The sequence below is a fragment of the Phoxinus phoxinus genome, assembly GCF_949152265.1.
Source record: "Phoxinus phoxinus genome assembly, chromosome: 21".
Lineage (NCBI taxonomy): Eukaryota > Metazoa > Chordata > Actinopteri > Cypriniformes > Leuciscidae > Phoxinus > Phoxinus phoxinus.
In genome coordinates, this window is record NC_136896.1 from 29,166,570 (window position 1) to 29,189,376 (window position 22,807).

A 22,807-nucleotide genomic window follows, 5' to 3' on the forward strand; every position below is an offset into this window, starting at 1 on the left:
AGATCTGCCGCTTTAAATGCTCAGGCTCGTTACAGCAGGACTGATTCTGATTGGCTGTCAATGTTTTTATCACTCATTTGCTGGAAAACATCCTTCAGAAAGTGATTCCAGTTGTTTCTCTGTGGCGTTATCGTTATAGCTGTGGTGTGAACTCTGCTAATCTTTTACATCTGGAATGATTTTTAAAACAATATCTTTAGTTTAACCGTTACAGTTTTAGCCCCTGGTGTGAACAGGCTTTTCCTGAGTTCAATTCTCTTTGACTTGCAATATACCATAAAGATTTATGGCACACGCATTATCCACAGCCAGACAGTACAGTAAGTTAGGTTAGGTATACTTTATTATCCCAAAGGGAAATTTGTTTTGGGCTCATGAATACAGCCACTGCAGCGCCGAACATATAAAACAAACACATTACATAAAAACAGGAAAAATTATTATTATTATTTTTTTTAAGTTAACAAGAATCCATATTTCCTACACCCATCCATGATGAGATCGTATTAATTGAATGTGGAATGAACATGGCTATTACGAAATGAAATCAAAGGCATTATTATTATTTTATGTAAATATATATAGACTATATATATTTTTTTCATACCTCCTGCACATACGCTGGATGGCTCCGCTGCCAAGATCTCGATACAAGATTTTTTGATGATCTAAAAAAAAAAAGAAAATATTTAATTCATATAAATTTTCATTTAAATAAAAAAATGATAAAATAATTAGTTCAAAATGCATTTATCAATTATTATTAAAGCTAAAGTGTGTCAATGGTTTCTGCGATGAGCTTTATCTTCCGATGGTCTTGGGATGAATCACTTTACAAATGTGCAAGTCTTCAGGTTTCATTCACAGCTTGTTATGTTGCAAACAAACCATTTCTTACCATATTATTGAAATGTCTTGTTGTAATTATAAACACACTGGTGGTTAGTCGTGAAAATAGTTTTACCATTTACTGCACTCTGCTAATGACTGGAAGTCTCGCACATTCACAGGAAATACTTTACTTCTACATTGAAAAATAAGGAGGATATTAAGCTTGGATAAAAAAAAATAAAAAAAAATTACCATTGAAAAAATTCCACACTTCAGCTTTAAAGGGAAAGTTCACCCAAAAAAATGAAAATATCATCATCATTTATTCACCCTCATTTCTTTCCAAATCCATAAGACTTTCATTCATCTTCTGAACACAGATTAAGATTTCTGTCCATCCATTAAAAATTAAAAGTCTGTTTCAAAATGTTCATATAGAGATCATAAAACTAATCCATATGAATCGAGCCGTTTAATCCAACTCTTCTGAAGAGCTTTTATATGATTAACATATTTAATTTATGCGTTTATTCACAAATAAACACTGATCAACAAACATAAACAAAAGCAATGGAGGGACAGAAATAATATGTGTTATAAGAGTCGTATCTGTCTGGAACGACATGAATAATTAAATGCAGAATTTTCACTTTTGGATGAACTAATAACCCTTTGAGAAAGGAAAATGCATTTTTAATGAATCTTCAGTTTACCGAGTCAATCATTCCTCTCAGTGCCTGGAATCCGCCCAAGACCGGGAACACATGCTTACTGGTGTCCGCTATGGTGGCCAGCTACAACAGGATAAACAGAAGTTTATTTAGTTTCGATTGGTTGATTTCAACTGGTTTCCAACATATAACGTGCATGGTTTACATTGAATTACATTCATCTGGTAAGTACACACTTGAGGGTTTAGGAAGCGTCTCCAACATTGTTTGTTAGATGGAAGACCTTATTGATGCTTTTGTACTAGTTTAATCTGCCCTTTTTTAGCATAGACTTTAATAGTTGTAATTCATAAATGATTTGGTAAGATTGATCTCTATTTAAAGAAGACACTTAGATTACAGCAGCTTCAAATAATGAATGTGTAAAACATTTATAGAAGTTTAAGTTTACTGTAAAGCAAATATTTTTATTTTATCCAATTATCCAAATAATTTGGACTCTAAAATATATGTCTAACCAAGTTGTGTTCAAAATTTGACGTTAATATCATAAAAATGTAGCCCGCTAAAAGGTTTTAAAGCACTGTTTTCAAGAGAGCACAATGTTTAATTTCGCTTTTGAATTATATACTTTCGAAATGGTAAACTTTCGATTATTTAATAATTTATGATGATTTCTAAAAGATGAGATAAAAAAAACAATAAAATAAGCACTCCAATAACTGACTGTTAACAGGCTAAGTTCACTTGCAACTTAAAAAACGACTGTCAGGATTTACTAAAGACACGCAGTGATAAATTAGCGCTGTTGACGGTTATTTTTACAGCTGACCTTTTTGCATATGCATTTGTAGGAGTTTCCCTTCTAGACGCACAATTTATGGGCGGAGAGTATTCAAATGAATCATGCAAGGTTATTTATTAAGGTTTGTGCTTGTCAATTTACTGGTATTTACTATTTGTGCCATTATTTACCACGTCTTAAACCAGATGCTAACTGGTAGATTGTGTTGGTCATTATGGAAATGTTGTTTAATTTGCACGTCGTCGGTAGCCTGAAAATCCAGACCTAAATCTGAAAGATTAATGGTCTGGTGTCGATGAATGAAAACCGGCCAGCTCGAGGGGCGGCACCAAGCATGCGTTTGAATATCTCACTGCACGCAATTAGCTAACACTACGACCAAACACAATAATACACGGGTGACAATAGTAAAACGTCGGGCTGCACTGTGCGGTTCACACTACATGACTTGCTCTCTGTGAAATCAGCAGTGCTCAAGTTGTTGAGCTGTTCACACCAGTGATGCGCGGGTCAATGTATAAACAACACGCACCCGACCAACGTTTTTAACTAACCCGCCCGCAACTCGGACCGCAAAAAAAAAGAAAGAAAATATTGTTGCCGACCCGCTTCCATGTTGGATCAACCCGCGCATCACTGGTTCACACCACACGACACAACGTGATTGATCCGCAACAGGAGGTAACGCACTACACGAGTTGATGACAACTCTGTCACCCAACGATTATATCTTGTTAAACCACGTTTTGTCACAAAAAAATCATGCGATAAAACGAACCGGAAATGACGCGAAACAGCACACGCGCCACTACCCAGCGAAGAAGACGAAGAAGAACACAACACGCGAGTCTTTGTTTGAATATGGACGTCGGACAGAAATTAGTGCTGCAAACTGTTTGCGCGATGATTTGCTCTGAAAAAAAAAAACTGCGTATTTTCCCGGTGACCTCAACCCATGCCTTGCTCTGATTGGCTGTAGCTCATGACATCACATGGGGTTGAGTCGTGCGACAGCTCCGGATATCTAGCATGCTAGATATTTTTTCTGGGCTCGCGTCTTTGATGCGTTGTTGGCTCTTTCATACTATCAGATTGGCGAGCGTTCATTGGCCGCTAATCCCCCGCGATTTGCACGCGATAACACCCCGACCTGTCGGCGAGCTCAATGATTTGCAAATCCGGCTTAAAATCCTGTAGTGTGAACTTGGCTTAACTCGGATCTTTGAATCTCGTTCAGCAAAACGAACAAATCTTTTTTCGAGTAATTGCGTTCATTTCGGCATAATATAAATAAAATGTCATGTTAAATAGCCCAACACATCTAGTACTTATAAAAATGTTGATTACATTTGAAAAGTTTGGTCCAACTTAAGTTCAGGCTATTGCAGTGTTAATTCCCCTCTCGCTAACTGGTAGATTATACTTTTGGCGTATCCGGGCGGCAAAACAGCAAAAACTTCCTTCTTGCAAAGGAACGAATCTTTCATTGTAGCGCCCAAAGCCGTTTCAAACAACTGGTGTTCAGCCATCCTGCAATGTTTACTAATGACTAATGTCATCTCGTCTCTGGCCCGCCTATACCAGATAACCCGATGTGATTGGTGCAGCTCAGATAGAGGGGCATATTTGAAATTGAAATTGAAATTTATTGTTGAGGATAACCCCTTGAGATGAAACATCTCGTTTTCAAGGGGGTCCTCGAGACAGAAACAAAAAATACAACACATATACATTCACACTCGCAAAAGCTCTCCCTCATCCCACCTTACCCGCCCCGCATAAACATGTATCTACATGCATTCGCACACCTACACCCATAATCACATAAAAAGATAAAGAAAGGAAAAAAGAAAAAAAAGAAAAAAAAGAAAAAGTCCCATTCATTTAGGTGTAGAAGACAAAAAAATATATACAGTGCTATGCATAAGTTTAGACACCCATGCTAAAGTTGCCTAAAAAGAGGAATAAAAAATCATCTTTTGGAAATTTATCTTAATGCCTTAATTTAAAAAATGAGGAAAACTCCAACCTTTAAGGACACCAATTTTCTTTGTGAATGAATTATGTATCGTTAAAAAATAAATGTTCTTCCTTAAAATACAGGGTGCATAAGTTTGGACACCCCTATGTTAAATTCCCATAGAGGCAGGCAGATTTTTATTTTTAAAGGCCAGTTACTTCATGGATCCAGGATACTCTGCATCCTGATAAAGTTCCCTTGGCCTTTGGGATTAAAATAGCCCCACATCATCACACACCCTTCACCATACCTGGAGATTGGCATGGAGTACTTTCCATAAGATCATCTTTCAATGCAAATCAAACCAGCTGTTAGGCAAACTGAAATAAAACCATGCCAATCTCCAGGTATGGTGAAGGGTGTGTGATGATGTGGGGCTATTTTAATCCCAAAGGCCAAGGGAACTTTATCAGGATGCAGAGTATCCTGGATCCATGAAGTAACTGGCCTTTAAAAATAAAAATCTGCCTGCCTCTATGGGGATTTAACATAGGGGTGTCCAAACTTATGCACCCTGTATTTTAAGGAAGAACATTTATTTTTTAACGATACATTATTCATTCACAAAGAAAATTGGTGTCCTTAAAGGTTGGATTTTTCCTCATTTTTTAAATTAAGGCATTAAGATAAATTTCCAAAAGATGATTTTTTATTCCTCTTTTTAGGCAACTTTAGCATGGGTGTCTAAACTTATGCATAGCACTGTAAATAAATAAATAAAATCCGTCAAACATGAGGAAAACATTTACAGCAACAGTTTGCTTGCAAGTAAACAAAAAGAGATGTTTTGAAAGAACACAAGGAAATAATAGATCTTAGAGACCCTGGCAGACTATTCCATTCTGAAGGGGCTTTAAATTTAAATGCACGTCTACCACTCTCCTTGAAGATATTTTGCACAGTAAAGGAGAGATATTTAATGAGCATTATTACTCGACACCTGAGTAAACTCGCTGAGCAAATTCAAATTGTGCTCTCACGAGAACTCTGGATTTCCAGGGTACGTCGTCGGTAGATCCCGCGCTGAACTGATGTCCATCGCCGCTTTTATGGAATTACTTTCGTACGCTAATTTGCCCTGTCTGGTAAATCTGGCCACATGTGTACAAGTTTAGGAAACCATCAACAAAAGATCATCACCTGTGTTTCATTGAAGTCCTTAACTCCAACACAATACACGATTGCACCCAATCCCCGAGCTCGTGCGGCCTGGATAAACATCAAGCATTCTCGATTAGAAACCGTGAGCCTTTAGATTCATAAATGTCTGCAGACTGAACGCTTGTTACCTCCTGTTGAGCCGCTATCAGCTGATGTTCTTGAAGCTCACCGTCCGTCAATGCAATTATGACGCTCGCAGTTCCTACAGAGTGGAGTGAAGATCGTCATTGTTGGGAAGGACACACTTTAATAACAGCAATACTCTATTCAGTGGCGTCTTAAATGGAAGCCTACCAAAGTTTTCCTGGTGTATTTGCTCGTTTGCCTGTGAATGAAGATTCAATAATATTGTTAAAAAGAAGCTAAGCACATTTAAGTAGCTAATTTCATTGAAAAACAGCTTTAATTTGAACATTTTACCCTTTCTAGACCAAGATGCATAAATGTATCTCCACCTGGGACCTCTCGTCTTAGAACATTTAGGCCTTTTCTTATGGTCTCCCTTTGAAAATGCAAATAAAAATGAGAAGAATGAACTCAAATTCAAAAAATGTGAAGCACTAGAGACCGTGTCTTTCTTCTGCACCTGTTTTCGGTGAGTCTCATGAGCGTGGTCCCTCTGGTCGAGAAGACGATGAAGGACATTCGCAGCAGAGGGCTGTAAGACGATGAAAAATACACATTTGTGAAATCATCTACAACACACATTAGAAACCTTATGCAACTGGAACATGCCATTCATTCAGTTGGGTCCTATAGTTTGATTCATGATGTTTTTCTCAGGAGACGTCGGTGGGTTTAGTACCTGGTGAATTTCTCAGCCAAATGTTCAACAAAAGCGAAGATGTCATTCCAGTGGTCTATGACACTTCCTGACCTGAGGAGAAAGTTAATTGAAAAATCAATCAATGGATGCTCCTGCTTTTACCCTTTAAATGCATTAGATCAATACATCTGAGAATCCTTCAAATTACTATATACCCGAATGTAAGATGACCCCCCTATTTCCAGACTTATTTTTGGGACAAAAAGAGATTTTTGTGGGAAAAAAATCTGGTTTTCAACAAAAATATTTTTTTTTGAAAATTGCACTGATAATTAATTATCTCTCTTCCAGCACCTTTCTCTCTCTCTCTCGCTCTGCGTCTCGCGCGCACCTCTCTCTCTCTCTCTCTCTCTCTCTCTCTCTCTCTCTCTCTCTCTCTCTCTCTCTCTCTCTCTCTCTCTCTCTCTCTCTCTCTCTCTCTCAGCAGAGAGGAGCAGCATTTTAATTCAGTTAAACACAGATATTATGTTGCTTCTCTAATTTTACATGCAAGTATAGCAGAAATCACAGCACAGATATTGTTTTTATCTTATGTGTATTTGATTTCATCAGACGACGGCTCGATTATCAGGATTTTTGCGCAGATTAACATCTTGGAAGGGAAAGCTGGTTTTGTCTTAATGGGTCGCGTTTCAGTCACTATTTCATATTCATTCCGTTGTTCTTTCTCCTTTTCCCCCCGTGATTTTGTCTATATCGTGAATATAAGACGACCCCCCATTTTTCAGCCAATTTTTAAGACAAAAAACTCGTCTTATATTCGGGTATATACGGTAATTATCAATGCTTTTAACTTATTCCGGAAAGGATGAAGCAGTTTTTTTTTTAGCAAAGCCATCACATGTTGACCCCTTCAGTTTTCCCCTTGAGGCGCGGCTGTAAACGCTCAATGACAGCTGGTCATTTCCTGTCTCAGTCCCAACCAGTGCTAATTCATTAGTGCTGCTGGATGACAAATGGGAAATGACTAATTGAGTCTACTGATCTGAGCTTGACTTAATTAATGAAACATGCAGCAGAAATTGGCTCGGTGTCGTGTAAATCTCTTTCCCTGGTGTAACACGTTTAATCTGAGAGCCAGACATAACAGTAACTGGGTCACTTCATGAAACCGGTGCCTGAGCCAGTCGGACAAGGTGATTTTAACCCAACATAAACATGTTCTGAGTACATTCTTATTATGTTTAGAAAACGTTATTTCTGAATGTTCTCTGAACGTTCTAAACAACCGTGTTAAACATTCCATTTCCAAGTTGTGAAGTCAAGCTTTTACCAGCTAAGAACCCAGCAAAATGAAGTCTTTCCTTTCATTTGCAAATTTTGAAAAAGTTATACACTGTTTTATTACCACAAGGCTGGACTACTGTAATTCACTTTATTTGGGGATTAGTCAATCTTCCATAAATCGTCTTCAGATAGTTCAGAACGCTGCTGCCAGAGCTTTGACAGGAGTGTGTACACGGGAACATATACCTCCTGTCCTTCAGTCACTTCACTGGCTACCGGTGCGGTATAGGATCAATTTTAAACTTTTGCTATTCGTTTTTAACGCCTTAAATGGGTTAGCACCGTCTTACCTTTCTGATCTGCTGACAGTTCATCAACCTACAAGAGCTCTTGGGTCTGCAAACTTAGGTCTCTTAGTGGCTCCTAGATCTAAGACTAGAGGAGATCGAGCATTTCCCATTGCTGCTCCAAGACTTTGGAACAATCTGCCTTTTGAAATTAGAACTGCTCCCACTCTGTCCATTTTTAAAACTAGATTAAAAACTTTTTATTTTATTTGTTGTACAATATATAAATGTTGATGCAGCTGTCCTGTTTGTACGTGTTGATTTTATTCTACCAGAGTTTTTCTTCCTTCTGTTTTGCTTCTTTTTATTCTGTACAGCACATTGGTCAACGGAAGTTGTGTTTAATAGTGCTTTATAAATAAAGTGATTGATTGATTTCATGATTTTGCAAACATGAGATTGTTACTTTTGAATAGTGGTTAAAGGGAATGTGCTTTATTAATTGCTCAATTAATTGCTATTAATTACTTATTTACACTAGGCGCGTTTTCATTACAGATTTGTGCAAAAATTTAGCACTTTTTTTCTAAATGTTGGCAAAAACTGATTGTGAAATGACGCCGTTTCCATTAACCGATGTTATGCGACTAAAACTTAATTTTTTTTTTTTCCTCTCACGATAACTCATTCCAAAAATCATGGCAACGGATGTTGGTAGGTTTATATATATCTCAGCCACTGCACTGGCCATTATAAATCGAAGGAGACGTGTGTGTGTGTGTGTTATCAAAGCATTAATGGCAAGGAAAGCCCCTTATACTTGTGAGTGTTTCTGGGTGTTTCTCCCTCATTTCTGCTTCGAGGTCTTGATTGTGGCATTTCTTTGAGGTTTGTAATCCAGTATTCCTGTAAGTCTTTTGTCTTTTATGAATTTAATAAAGAACTCTGTCTCGTATTCTGTCCAAACACACCGCGCCATCTCCGTCAGGTGACTGTAAATGTGCAAAAACTGTTTCCATTGCAGTTTTGCAAAATAATTATTTTTCGAATTGCATAAAAAAACCTCCTCATGCGAGCGTAAAAACTTTTTTGCGATAAACGGGAGTTTTTGCGAAATTGCCGTGTTTCCATTGGGCGTATTTTCAATTCGCAATTTGCGCAATTTGAAGGGTAAAGGAAACGCGGCCACTGTTAAAGAGTTGGATTCTCATGCCTAACATGTCCAAAGTTTCAAAAAACGAGTTGGACGTATGACAGAGTATTTCTGTGCCAAATACACAAATACAAAAAAAAAAGTTTTTTTCCTAGTATGGTCCTGTATGACGTCAGAAAGGGTGTAATTCCTCGTATGGGCACTTCTCCTGGAAGAGCGTGCGCACACATCAACCAGACGCGTGATTTCCCCCCCCCAAACCAGTCCAGCAGAAATCCCACTGCATGTGCAGCTGATTTTACAGTCGCCGCGTTTTAATAAAATTGTTGCGTTTTTTTCCGAAATATCGATACAAAACTATTGCGAAATGACAGCGTTTCCATTAACCGATGTCATGCGACTAAAACATAATTTTGTTAAATGGGAGTTTTTGCGAAATTGCTGTGTTTCCATTGGGCGTATTTTCAATTCGCAATTTCAATTTGAACGGTAATGGAAACGCGGCTACTGATGGGTAGGTTTAGGGATCACTGTTTGGTTCAAGCAATCAGTACAGTGATTGACATGCCAATGACACACCGCTGAACTGGTTTGGGGGAAAAAAATCACGGCAATCAGAGCGAGAGCAAGAGTGTGCCCATCAACGTGCTTCATTCCGGTTACGGACACATCCAGGAGCTCGGCTGTTTTCGGAAAGAAACGGTACAGCATATCTGTCTTTAATAAATCTGATAAAACTAAAGACTCTTTGAAGATATGAAGGATGCAATTCTACTCTATAGGTACTCAAGATTAACATGAGATTGGCAGAAACTGCGTGTGTTATGTCCCCTTTAAACGTATGGATCAGGCCCCACGGTTCGGCATGCATGTGATTCGCGGATCAATTGCAAGTTGCAACCACAATAAAGTGAAAGGTCATCATTTGCATGTGTTTTGTCTTGCTAGTTTACACATTCAATAGTCCCCGTGCACTTGGATGGACACATACACACAAATTATGTAGTCAAAATACCCGTCTCGGCAAATATTAACGTAAGCACATTTGGTTGTGTCTTAAGTGAACGAGAAATCGGATGTGTATCATTATTGTATCTGTGCGTGCATGGGGTCTTAAAGTGACAGCAACCTATAAATACCTGCTGTTGCCTGTCATGTTAATCAAACACAGCTTTAACAAAGATTAATCTATATTACATTAGTGAACAGTGTTTATTTATTTATTTAATTATTACATTTCTGTACCCGAAATGAATACTACTGTTAGACCTTACTTTATTTTTAACTTTATGTTGTTTTTATCTAAGCTTGTAATTGGTGTACTTGTTCTTTTTACTGTCTGCTCACTTGCCTTTAATAATGTTTTAACTTTATAAGTTAGGCTAGTAGTTTATGCTGTGGTATCGGAGTACTTAAAATGAGCTTTAAGTAATAAATGGAAAACAAAGTTACCCCCCATTAATAAAATGATCTGATTCGTGACTCAAAAACCATAATATGATCCGAACCCTAAGTTTTGTGATTCGTTGAACAGCTACTTTTGAATGTTCTCTGATGATATTCTGAAACAAGCAATAACATTTTAAAAATGTTTACACAAACATCCAACTAAAACATTTTAGAAAAAACATTCCATGAACGATGTATTAATAATGTTTTTGATAACGTTATTAAATAACTTAAAGTGATTATGGTATTAATAAATTGCAACATGCTAAATTAATACATTTTCTTAAATGTTGAGTCATATGTGACTCAACATGTGTGAATATAACATAATATATGAATATAACATAATATAACATAATAAATTCCTTAAGAATGGAATTTAAATTAATTTCAAAACAGAATTCAATTTAATTTCTAAGCCTTGACCTCAAGATTGTGAAACTAAGGGTGCTTCTTAGAAAGAGGTTTTAATTTATAACAATTACAAATTACATTATGATCATCCCCTACTGAAAAACATAACAAAACGTGATATAAATGAGTGCACTTTAACCTTTCCATTGAGAGTTAAATTCCTGAAATTATAATGAAATCTTGTTTATTTTTGGAGTTTTTACTAATACATTATATCAACTAAAATCTAAAAGTACATTGAGAATGTAGTTTGTGTCCATCAAATGTGCATATTTTCTAATATTTTAAGAAGTGACAGACATAAATAAATATAAAAACATCCAAATAAAAATGTGAACTAGATTTTTGCTGATGTGTTTAGAAAAACTACTACTGTATATTAAGATGTAGTAATAATTTATGAATAAACATATTTATGAGGGACACAAATCTTTATATTATGACCCAACTCTCCCAACTCAACTGGATTGATTTTATTGTTGTTGGTAAAACAATCCATCTTTAAAGAAAGAAAAAAAAGTTTGTGTTCCTCTAGAGAAACGCTAAGCTAATGGCTTTATCCTGAAGTAGAGTGATGAATGCTCCCGAAAACCTCTTTCTGGACCGGCGTGGGAGGAAGATGTTTTTATAACACAGTCAACAAAAGACGGGCCAGCACAAAGCCAGCACGCTCTGAAACGGCTAAACAGACCGGGAGGTGAATGTTGGCAAGAATACGCAGGTCATGCTAAGGCCTTGCCACAGTTTTCAACTTCACATTTTCGAACATCACAATGGACACTGTTTGTGTTGGAAGCAGGACTTTCTTGAGGTAACAGCAATCATGGGATTGGTGCCTAGCTTGCAGTTTTCTCACCTGTGCAAACAGCATTAGGAAAGGAAGCGGTCTATTCTCAAGTGAGATCCTTGATGAAATATGTTGCGGTGCCCCTCTTTGATCTAATTTTAATGGGTTATACTAAACCATATAAAGCCAGAAATGTCATACAGCAAGATTTCATCCACTCCGAAGATGATCCTAATCCACAGAGAAAGGAATTACCAGCGATCAGCAAAAGCAACGTCATCTTTTAAACGACCCTCAAAACTCGTGTTTTCTACGGTTACACAACTCTTCGTACACATGGGTAATTGCACATATGTTAAGACACGTGAAAGTCATTGCGGTTTGATGCAACAAGAGCCAAGACAGGAAGACTCACTGGAGCAATATTTGGAAGAGGGATAATTCGAAAAGTGTGTTGCTCTTACAGGTCTCATCTGTTCGGAGATCAGTCTTACAATCTCTTCCCTCGAGATCGACTTTCCAGGTCCGCATTTCTGCCAGAACCAGAAACCATAACACGGTTCCTCCATGCTGTCGAGTGCAGTTACCTGTTGGCACGTCAGATTAAAGGACTTTTGTGAAATGCTAATGATTGAGAGGGCCAGCAGCAAACGTGACTGTGTCGGTTTGGGTTTATGTGAAGTCAGCGTTACCTCCCTTTCCTCCTGCTTTGTGAGACATGGTAAGAATATTATGGTGACATTTCCCTGACACTGCTGTTTTAACTGCTCCTCTGGGTCCTCAAACATCTTCTAGGCCTTGAGCAGTTTAACAGAACAAGTCTGGATGATCTCCTCCATGTTTATAAACAGCCTTAAAGGGATAGTTCACTTTTAAATTAAAATCCTGTCATCATATACTCACCCTCAAGTTGTTTCAAACCTTTATGAATTTCTTTCTTCTGCTGAACACAAAGGAAGATATTTTGAAGAATGTCAGTAACCAGACAGTTAACTGGTCCCATTGATTTCCATAGTATTTTTTTTCCTACTTTGGAAGTCAATGGGACCAGTTAACTGTGTTAAAAGTGAACTAATCCTTTAACGCTCTAAAATTTGTGCTATTAAAGCGTCTGCGTTCTCAAACCACTGTTCATTTTAACAGAAAAGCAAGCATATTTGACATGGCATCCAATACAAATTACTAACAACTGCCTTAACTAATGCAGAAAAATCCTGCGTTTGGGACCAGACCCGGAAACAACTTGAGGGTGAGTAAATAATGACAGAATTTTAATTTTAAAGTTAACTATCCCTTTAACCGTCTGGGGTCGGCAAACGCGCCGGCGCGTTTTGCTCGTCATTTTTGGTTAGACTTAAGAAATATGAAAAAATAAGCTGTTAAATGTCTACTTTTTTATGTGTCCACTTACAATCGAAATAAAACATTGTGCTTTTGTAAAATAAAGAAAAATAAACAGGGAGTGCTTTCTGCCTCTCCGTCTCCGTGACCTTTTTTCTGAAGCTCGTCTCCAAACTTAAACAAAACTCAGCGAATACTATTCACCCAGGCATGAGCAATATATCTTTATAATCATTTAAGTGTGTACTTTTAAATGATCTAATTCAAAACTAAAACAAATATTCTCTGTTTATGTAATCTATATAAAAAGAGCGAGTTCTCATTTCAGCTCATTATAGCTCGCTATCTTTTAAAGTGACCACGCCCACGGAGAGCGCGCGCTATTCAAACGCAAATGATCTGAGGCAATACATGCAAACATGCAAACCGGCCACATCAGCTCGATAAAACACACCAAGTTTAAAGGGGCCGTATGTATTTTTTGGGATGACAAAGGGCCAGATTTATTAAACAGGGCAAATTAGCACGAGAGCGCAATATCAAAAAAGCGCAGATGGGAGAGGAAAGTTCTGCTGACGACGTGCAAATGAAAAAACAGACACAACTGGATCATTTCCATAATGACCAACACAATCTACCAGTTAGCGTCTGGTTTAGCATGTTTTTGGGGGGTGGTGATGAATAATGGTGCAAACACCAGTAAATTGTTGATTCATTGTGTGATTTATTTAAATACTCTCCTCCCATAAATCTTGCGTCTGAAAGGGAAACTCCTACATATGCAATAAGGTCAGCCGCAAAATTAACCCTGTCCATGCCTTTTTTAGCGCTAATCCTGTCTTTAGTAAATCCTGACAGTAGTTTTTTAAAAGAGGGTTTGCGCTGGTAAATCTGGCTCATAAAATATTAAAATAAATAGGTGTTGTGAGTTATCCCAACGGTCTCCCGGACACTCCTAGACTCTGTAAACGACAACAAAAACTCAAAAAGTAGGACCCTGGAAAACACGCCTCTACATTTTCTGCAACTCTTTAAAACTCTTTAAAAATCTGTGATATAAATGCTAAACTGTGAGTGTGTGAGTGAGTGATATATTCCTGAAGTGGAGAGTGTTTTTATGATGTGAATGAAGTAATGCTTCCATGTATTATTCTGTATATTTTATGAACTTTTGTAAGTATAACATCTACCTGTCCAGGGACTGCGAGTGGAAATTAGCATTTTTTGCTATAACTGGCACATGACATCTCTTCTTTTTTAGACTAATGCTTTTTGTGCATTGTCCCTGATCAAATAAAAATAAAATTAAAACCGTACCATGCGATTCACTGCTGTCTCCAGCTGAAATCAACACTAGTGGCAGTGAATCACAGACAACTTTCATTCCTTTTCAGGTAAATTATGATTACAGGGGCAGATTATTGATTTATAAAGACTTATTTTTGAGTGTTTTTTTCACTATACTATTTTATGACCTCAATACACTTTTACCACATGCATGGTTTGTAAACTAATACGTTTTGGCATTTGCATCCCATAATCAGCTCCATATGTGTGTCTTTCCTGATGTACAGTACATCAGCTGGTACAGCATTGCACTCGGGTACGAGTCCGTGAAACACAGGAGCTCAAAGACTTGAAGAAGCGGATAAAATGGCATGGTTTGCATTTTTACCTCACATTTGCTTTTGTTAACACTATCGGTTAGGTCTAGAGATGGTACGTTATTTTCTAAAGCAATAAAGCATTAACCTTTTGGCTCCACTTGCCAGACATTTATTTTCGGACTGCTTCAATACATTCAACAACCAACATAAAACGCTGCCAGATTCACATTAATCTGTTTTGGATGAAACTGAACCCTCTTTTAGTGCAGCTCGCTGGACATTTTACATTGAAAGTGCCGCGAAACAATATTTTGCAGAAATGCCACTAGCTCTTTTTCCAAAGGAAAATCAAAAATGGCATCACCCTGAAAGAGGAAAGAAAAATATATCAAATAAAGTTACTGGAGATACTGAACTGAAGATGTATTAACCCATACTGTTCTGTACATTAATTTACACTCTCAGCACACTCTGCCTGTCAATCATTTTATACTCATTCATGTTTGCAGAAATCGGATTGGCTGACATGACTTTGGAAGGCGGGGTTTTGGAAAGGGGGCATGTGGGGCGGGTCTAATTCACTGGACAAATATCGTCAGCCAAATCTTTTTTTTTTTCAAGAGGAAAAACTCAACGAAAGATTAACATTGTCACATTTGAGAAGTGCACCCCGTCCTAGGACGATGAATGACTGCACTCCAGTTCAACTGACTGGGATTTGAAAACCACTAGCCTACACTGGGCTAGTGGACATCTGCGCTGGGCATGTGAGCCTACACTTCTTCTGTGATTTTAGTCTTTCAGTTTTCTGTGTTCTGGTCTGAAAACACAAGCCCTTTGCATATCCGAATACTTTTTACGCCCTGTGTAAACTTCACAGCAGTTTCTGGTCTGCATCCAGAAAGCATATTTGTGGTGTGTGATAACATTTAACTAGGAATGCATGTCTCTTAAAACTGTTCCAGGACCTTTAGCGGCAGGTACTGTAAAGCTGAACTTGAGTGTTGTTTTGGGGAAACTGGACATGGCTCTCAGAGAAGGGACTGACATACAGCTGCTATCCTGGCGGTTTTCAAACTGATGACAATGCCTGGGTTATCTTAAGCTAAACAGCAGTTACTGGGAACAAAACTATGATTAACAAAGTGTTGTTTCAAAACATTTATGACAATGAAGTAAATCAGACCAGGATGTGTGTTCAGACATTGTTGATGGACGATTGGGACAATACAATAAATAATCTCAATCTCAAGGGTTGTATGGCAACGGCTTAAAGGGGTGGTTGATTATGATTTGACTTTTCTAACTGTAGTTAGTGTGTAATGTTGCTGTTTGAGAATAAACAACATCTGCAAAGTTACAACGCTCAAAGTAGCATTAAGGACTACAAAAAACGGCTGGTAGGAACTACACGACATTCCTCACGGGTTAGTGACATCACCAACCCTATAATTTACATAAACCCCGCCCCCTGAACACGATTTATAGATTATCATGACAGAATATGCTAATCAATGACTAGAAGATAGTTACACATCAGCTACATAAATTCATCAACTAAAAATTCAGAAACGTTGTCTATGTTGTCACTTTTTCTTGAGTATCTCCGGTTTGAACATAAAAGTGCTTAAAAACTTGAAAGTGCTTGAAAACAAAGATTTTCAGTCCGTGTGTGTGTGAGTGCAAGCTGTTGTAGCTCCGCCCCCTGTGCCGGGAGCAGCAGCTCATTTGCATTTAAAGGGACAGACACAAAACGGTGCGTTTTTACTCACCCTCAAAAAGTGACAACTTTAAGATGCTATATAAAAATATCTGTGGGGTAATTTGTGCTAAAACTTCACACACACACTCTGGGGACATCAGAGATTTATTTCACATCTTGTAAAAAGGGCGTTATACCACCCCTTTAAACATCTCACCCTCATGTCGTTTCAAACCTATATGACTTATTTTCGTCTGTGGAACACAAACAAACATATTTTGAAAAATGTCTCAGTATTTTTTTGTATACACAATGAAAGCCAATGTTATGTCGTTAAGAACTTTATTGGCTTTCTTTCATTCATGCATTTTGGCAGACGCTTTTGTCCAAAGCAACTTGCATTGCATTCAAAGGATACATTTTATTAGGTCAAGCATTTCCCTCGGAATCAAAACCATAACCCTGTTAGCTACATGAATGCATTATATGGACAATAAGTTTTGTCCCTTATAAAGATTTTCAAAATATCTTTTGTGTTTCACAGAAGAAAGTCAGGTTTGGATAGACAAGAGGGTGAATATGATGACAGCATTTTCATTTTTGGGTGAACTATCTCTAAAGTCGCACCAGCAAAAATCTCAAGAGTTCAGTTCCACTAAGGACGTCTGGCTTGAGGGCTGCCGTGCACATACCATGCTAAGCATTCCCACGGACAACTTCTTTGTTTTATTCCACTTGTTAAACAGCAGGCCATGGGCTGGTACTGATTCTGAATCACTACCCAAGGCTGGCACTTCCCAGAATGCCTTCGGGCCACATGAAAGCAGAAGCGGAAGCAATGATGCCAGGCTTAAAGGACAATCCGGAGGTCCATTTGAGTATCTGGTCCTTTTTTAGCCCCACATTTGCTATTTGTGTAACCAATATTCCATTGATATATATAGCGTATATATAGCGGGACTTTCCACAATGATTCACATTACATAGGAAAGAGTAATGGAGCAATCTTTTTGGTCAGTTTGCCATCAGTCATTAAGTTTTGGCCAATAATAGTATTAGGTTTTAGTAAAAAAAAAAAAGTAAGATTCCAAAATATTTGAGTCAATGACCATAAAGTTTCAGATTGTGACTTTTGAGGTAAGATGTCAATTTTTTTTTTTTTTTTAATCAGATAAACATGCCGATTCCTCAAAAACAGATCCAAAGCCCAATAATGTTGCACCTGAAGCCAAAAACTCTTGTGCAATACAGCTGTTATTTATGATGCTTTGATACTTCAACTTCCCCTCATTCGGTGTTGAAACACAGAAAAATGACCTCTATGCACGCAATGGCACCGTGATTAAAAATACTGAATAATGCATGCAAATGAAATTGCTTAAATTGTTGAAGGCTTGTAATGTTCTTAGAGGGCTGCAGATGTTCATGTGCATGTGATTTTACTAAATGTCAGTTTTTCCGAAGTCTGTAAAGAGGAAAAGGGGGGTGTTGGGGTTGGCGATGTCTTCTGCCATCACATCATGGGAAAAACTGGGACCTCGTATGAGATGTTTTTGCTTGCTCTCAGCTGAACACTTCCAGAGCATGTTGCATGACACATGACAAAGGATTTATGATGCATTTACTGGTTTCTAATGTGTACAAACTAAAATATATAACATATTTGATAGCAGTATATTCATTTAAAATACCCTAAATGCTTCCTGACCCATAGTCAAAGAATATCACTATCCTTTCATTACAGAGCCGTCAACTCGAAGTTCATAGGTTGAGCAATAAAGGAATATTAAAACGAACTAAAACATCCTAAAAACCAACTAAACAAATAAATATGAGATCAATGCTGTTTAGACAACCCACACATTGCAATGGGAGTATAATTCAAATTTTTTTTATATTGTGCAAAAGTTCATTTATTTCAGTAATTCAACTTAAAAGGTGCAACTAATATATTATATAGACTCATTACATGCAAAGTGAGATATTTCAAGCCTTTATTTGTTATAATTTTGATGATTATGGCTTACAGCTTATGCAAACCCCAAATTCAAAATTAGAATATTGTGAAAAGTTTTCATAAGCTGTAAGCCATAATCATCACAATTATAACAAATAAAGGCTTGAACTATTTTTGCATGTAATGAGTTTATATAATATATTAGTTTCACCTTTTAAGTTGAATTACTGAAATAAATTAACTTTTGCACAATATTAATTTTTTTCACGTTTCACCTGCATGTATGGCAGCATAACCAACATTTGCATTCTAAGTTACACATACAAAAAAAAGGTGTTTAATATAAATAAATGTGCAATTGGATTAAACATCCTGTAAAGAATCTTCCCAGACCGACACAGATCATGGGAAAGGATGTTGTCAGTTAAACAATGGTGAAGGACAAGAGACAGGAAAAGCGAACCACAGAGGAATGAAGTTGTGACTGACTGAAGTGCTTATTCAGCAAACTTCACATGTACCACCCATTTGCTCATCATCACACACACACAAACCAACAAGTTGGCACAATACAGAAATAAACCAACCAGATGACTTCTGCAAACTGTCACTGTCTACTTGAAAATAAGCAATGTCAGCAATGCCATAGAAGATCCATTTTAAGTTCCAAAAAATAACACTTTATTAATATGATTTTTTCCCCCCACTATACAGAATAATATTTTATGGAATGGAAAGGTTCCATGGATTTTAAATGGAACCACTGATACCATACAATAAAAAAAACTTATTTTTTTTCTGCACTGCACAGCATTTTCTCCCTGAACTTTAATTGAACCCAGCCAAGTGATACCAAACAATGGACATCTGGTGAATATCTATTTTGGTGATGCGGAATGTGAGAAATTTGGGGAAAATACGGAGGATGTGAGTGGAAATGTACTGGCCTACTTTATCCAGGCAGTATGTGGAAAACATCAGGCCAACAGACCGCAAAAGCATCCCTAACATTTGCACTTCATATAGATCATGTTGCCTTTAAATGTGATTGACGGGTTTATGTTGGAGAGCAGACAGATTACCAGCTGCAAGACCAACGAGATTAAAGATATAACTTACAGATATCTTACCTTTAAGTTTGAGAGAGAGAGAGAGAGAGAGAGAGAGAGAGAGAGAGAGAGAGAGAGAGAGAGAGAGAGAGAGAGTCTTTGTTTCAAAACAACGAGCAAAACGATTGAATTATAACTGTTACTTACTTGTCAAGGACAAAATACAAGTCGAATGCGCCTTGACATGATCTCTCCTCCTCCACATCTTCTTCGGCTCCCGCAGATGGAAGCGTGAACAACAAAAGTCCAAAGAAAAGCACGCCGAGACACACTTTTACTACTGAACGTGCCATCGTTTCTTATCGCAAAAACATCAATCCTCAGTCAAACAAACGGCCATTCACATTATCTTTAATATCGAGCTTGAAATGAGCCTCTGCTGAGATCCGGAGGGAAGGATGCACACAAAGAAGAGGAGTTTTGCGGATGTTGACGCAGTCCTTACTCACATCAGTCTGAAAACTTGAGAAAAGACACGCTATTCCCAATATGCACTGCACAGAAAACCGATGTCCAGAAAAAAAAAAAAAAAAAAAAAACTGTTTCCAAATTTGTGTTTAGTGTTTTTGATATTAAACACGGGCTGCTTTGCTGTTTTGGGGGAACTTTGAAGAACTGTTGCCGCACGATATCCACGCGTAAAAAGGCTAGATGTATTTTTCCCCAAGCGCTTGAACGCTATTTAATGTAAATGTGCAAAGCAAAGACTGAGTCGTTTGAGAAAAGAGCCCAGGCTCAGAGTTGGCAGAAGAGGATCTGGTGTCAGATTTCTACCCTTGTAGGAAAAAATTGGGGCAGTTTCTTCTCCTGCTCCTTGAAGGATTCCTCCCTTCTTTTGGATAGGCTATGCAAAATATGTGTTTTTGCGATGTCTTTTCGCTGTTTTGTCTTTTGACGATAATAAAATAAAACAGAAAACAGAAAACTAGAGTACATTTTTTTAAAGCATTTTACAAAGGCTTTCCAGTAGTTTATAGATGACTTTATTTCTTATTCTAGTCTAAACCACAATTATCTAGGCGTTGGGTCAAGATTAATTAATTAATGAACAAATTAATGTTTCTGTTTGCTTTATTTTCCCCTGTCTGCACTATCAGCAGTTTACACCGATACACCAGTAGGTGGCGTTAAGCATGAGTGCCTTTTAATGCCACATCTCCAAGGCTGCATCTGAAATCGCACAAATATACTACATAGTAAGTGAAAAAAGTATATGACAAAAGTATGTCTGAATTCACAGTACTAGGCAAAAAGTCCCCAAATGACCTACTTCTTCCGGTGACATCTTGTTATTGAACAATATTGATCACATAACGAACTAAACAAACGTATATATCTAATATTGTGTGTGTAATGTTCCCTACTTGAGGAAGAAGTGAACAAAAATGAGTGAACAAATTCGGACAATCTGGATATATCTGAATATTATGCTTCACAGGGGGCTGTGGATTTCTTGCATATCTTCATCATATAGGCCAATATTATATCATTTTACGAGGCCGCATCAGTCTATTATAGTTATCGGCACATCTATAGGTTGTGCACTTCTTATTGTGCTGCATTATAGAATTTAATGAGGGCAGTTTTCTAAATTCAGGCACCATTACAAAATGCCTGACACCCAAAATACAGCAGTAAATAAAAGGGCAGAGTGATTGGTCTACTGAAGTCATTTTTTTCTGAATATCATCCAATGAAGTGATCCTTTCAAAGCCTGCCCTCGAATGCCATTTGCTTGTGCTGCAGTCAGTCTTTAAAGTCGGCATGAAATCAAAATTGACCCTATTTACTTTGTTAGCGGATATTACTAGTCTTGTGGTGAACAATTAATCCGTGCAAGTTAATACACGTTAATACAAAAAAATGGTTTGCCGAAGTTATCTTTAATCAAAGTCTGAAAAGTTACTTCCGGGTCTGGAATGGTTCTTTTTCTGATGACGTAGGCTTGACGGCTTGGGTTGGTTAATCGCTTAACCACTCCCTCAACCCGTTACTCTGCTATGGGCGAGAGATGGAGAGGAGGAGCGCTAAAGTAAAACCCTGCCCTCTGTTCAATATTCCCTTTCACTCGGAAATGCGTCACAACACTTGAGAAAAGTCGTTTGCAACTTCCGGTTCACGCGGACTTTAAACGCTGGAGACACGCTCTCAGAGAAAGTGATTAGTTAGTTCACAAGGTTCGTTAAAGGTCCACTGAAGTGTCTTGAAACATGCAGCATTATTCAATGTGTTGACATAATTTCCACTGAAACAGGAAGACAGGGCGGGGCATATCGAACCAGCTCCTCCCCCTTTTTAAAATAGCCAATAGCGTTTCGTTTATATCAAAGCTCGACCAGAGCTGTTGATCTTGGTAAAGTCGCATTTGACATCTTATGAATGCCACAGTCCAATATAATCTCCTTTTAGATTGAATATGAAACTGTTACTAAAGATGTTGTTACTAATCAGTGATCATAATCATGCTGAGGATGTGTAGATTGAAAAGTGTGTAATTTATGTTGGTGCATGGCACTCTTCTTTCTAATACCGATTCTGTATAACTGTTTTTCTCCTCCTAATCTCCTCAGTCACTTTAAAATATGTAATTCTGTGTTCAAATGAGTCCGATTCGTTTTGTCGTCAGCACCGACCCGATTATATGACCCGCTCCGCGTATCGTGTCTCTGGTCCGGAGCTGCGGTGGTTCACATGACACTAACGTGAAACCAGACTTCATTCGCCCCAATGGAAAGCATATTTACATTGTCTGAATTGTTCCCTATCCCCTATATAGTGCACTATGTGCCATTCACCATATTGAAAATAATAAATGTGAGAACAAGTGACAGATTTCAGCCGCAGCTTCAGCTTTTTTATATAATGCAGGGGGCGGAGCTTTAGATTCTAGAGAGCATTTGATTGGACAGAAAATCTGATGAGAATCTGAAGTGCAGTGATGTCATCAAAATCACTGATTCATATTGGCAGACTGTAAGTTTTGATTGCTTATATCTTCTAAATGCAAATTTGTCATTGTCTTGGAGCACACTAGCTTATAGATATAAGGCGGTAACACTTTACAATAAGGTTCATTAGTTAATGTATTAACTAACATTAACTAACCATGAGCAATACATTTGTTACTGTATTTGTTAATCTTTGTTAACATTAGTTAATAGAAATACAGCTGTTCATTGTTTGTTCATGTTAGTTTGCAGTGCATTAACTAATGTTAACAAGATTTTAATAAAGTAATTAGTAAATGTTGAAATTAACATGAACAAAGGTTAATAAATACTGTATACGTGCAGTTCATTATTAGTTAATGTTCACTAATGTAGTTAACTAATGTTAACTTATAAACATATTCATTCTAAAAGCCAAAAAACATAAAGTTTGATTTCATGGGGACTTAAAGGGATAGTTCACTTTAAAATTAAAATTCTGTCATCATTTACTCACCCTCAAGTTGTTTCAA

At 37.5% G+C, this 22,807-nt stretch overlaps 1 protein-coding gene across 1 annotated transcript in view; it reads right to left on the minus strand.

Moving 5' to 3' along the window:
• The window catches only part of antxr1c (ANTXR cell adhesion molecule 1c), a 40,418-nt gene extending 20,289 nt beyond the window's left edge, over positions 1-20,129 (minus strand). Inside the window, exons 1-9 of the mRNA XM_079594503.1 lie at positions 19,495-20,129; positions 6,294-6,365; positions 6,075-6,146; positions 5,909-5,990; positions 5,783-5,813; positions 5,617-5,690; positions 5,468-5,536; positions 1,545-1,625; positions 608-668 (exon numbers count right to left, since the gene is read on the minus strand). Coding sequence (XP_079450629.1) covers positions 608-668; positions 1,545-1,625; positions 5,468-5,536; positions 5,617-5,690; positions 5,783-5,813; positions 5,909-5,990; positions 6,075-6,146; positions 6,294-6,365; positions 19,495-19,640 — 688 coding nt within the window. The 5' untranslated portion in view covers positions 19,641-20,129. The remainder of the gene's footprint in view (positions 1-607; positions 669-1,544; positions 1,626-5,467; positions 5,537-5,616; positions 5,691-5,782; positions 5,814-5,908; positions 5,991-6,074; positions 6,147-6,293; positions 6,366-19,494) is intronic.
• Positions 20,130-22,807: the final 2,678 nt, after the last annotated feature.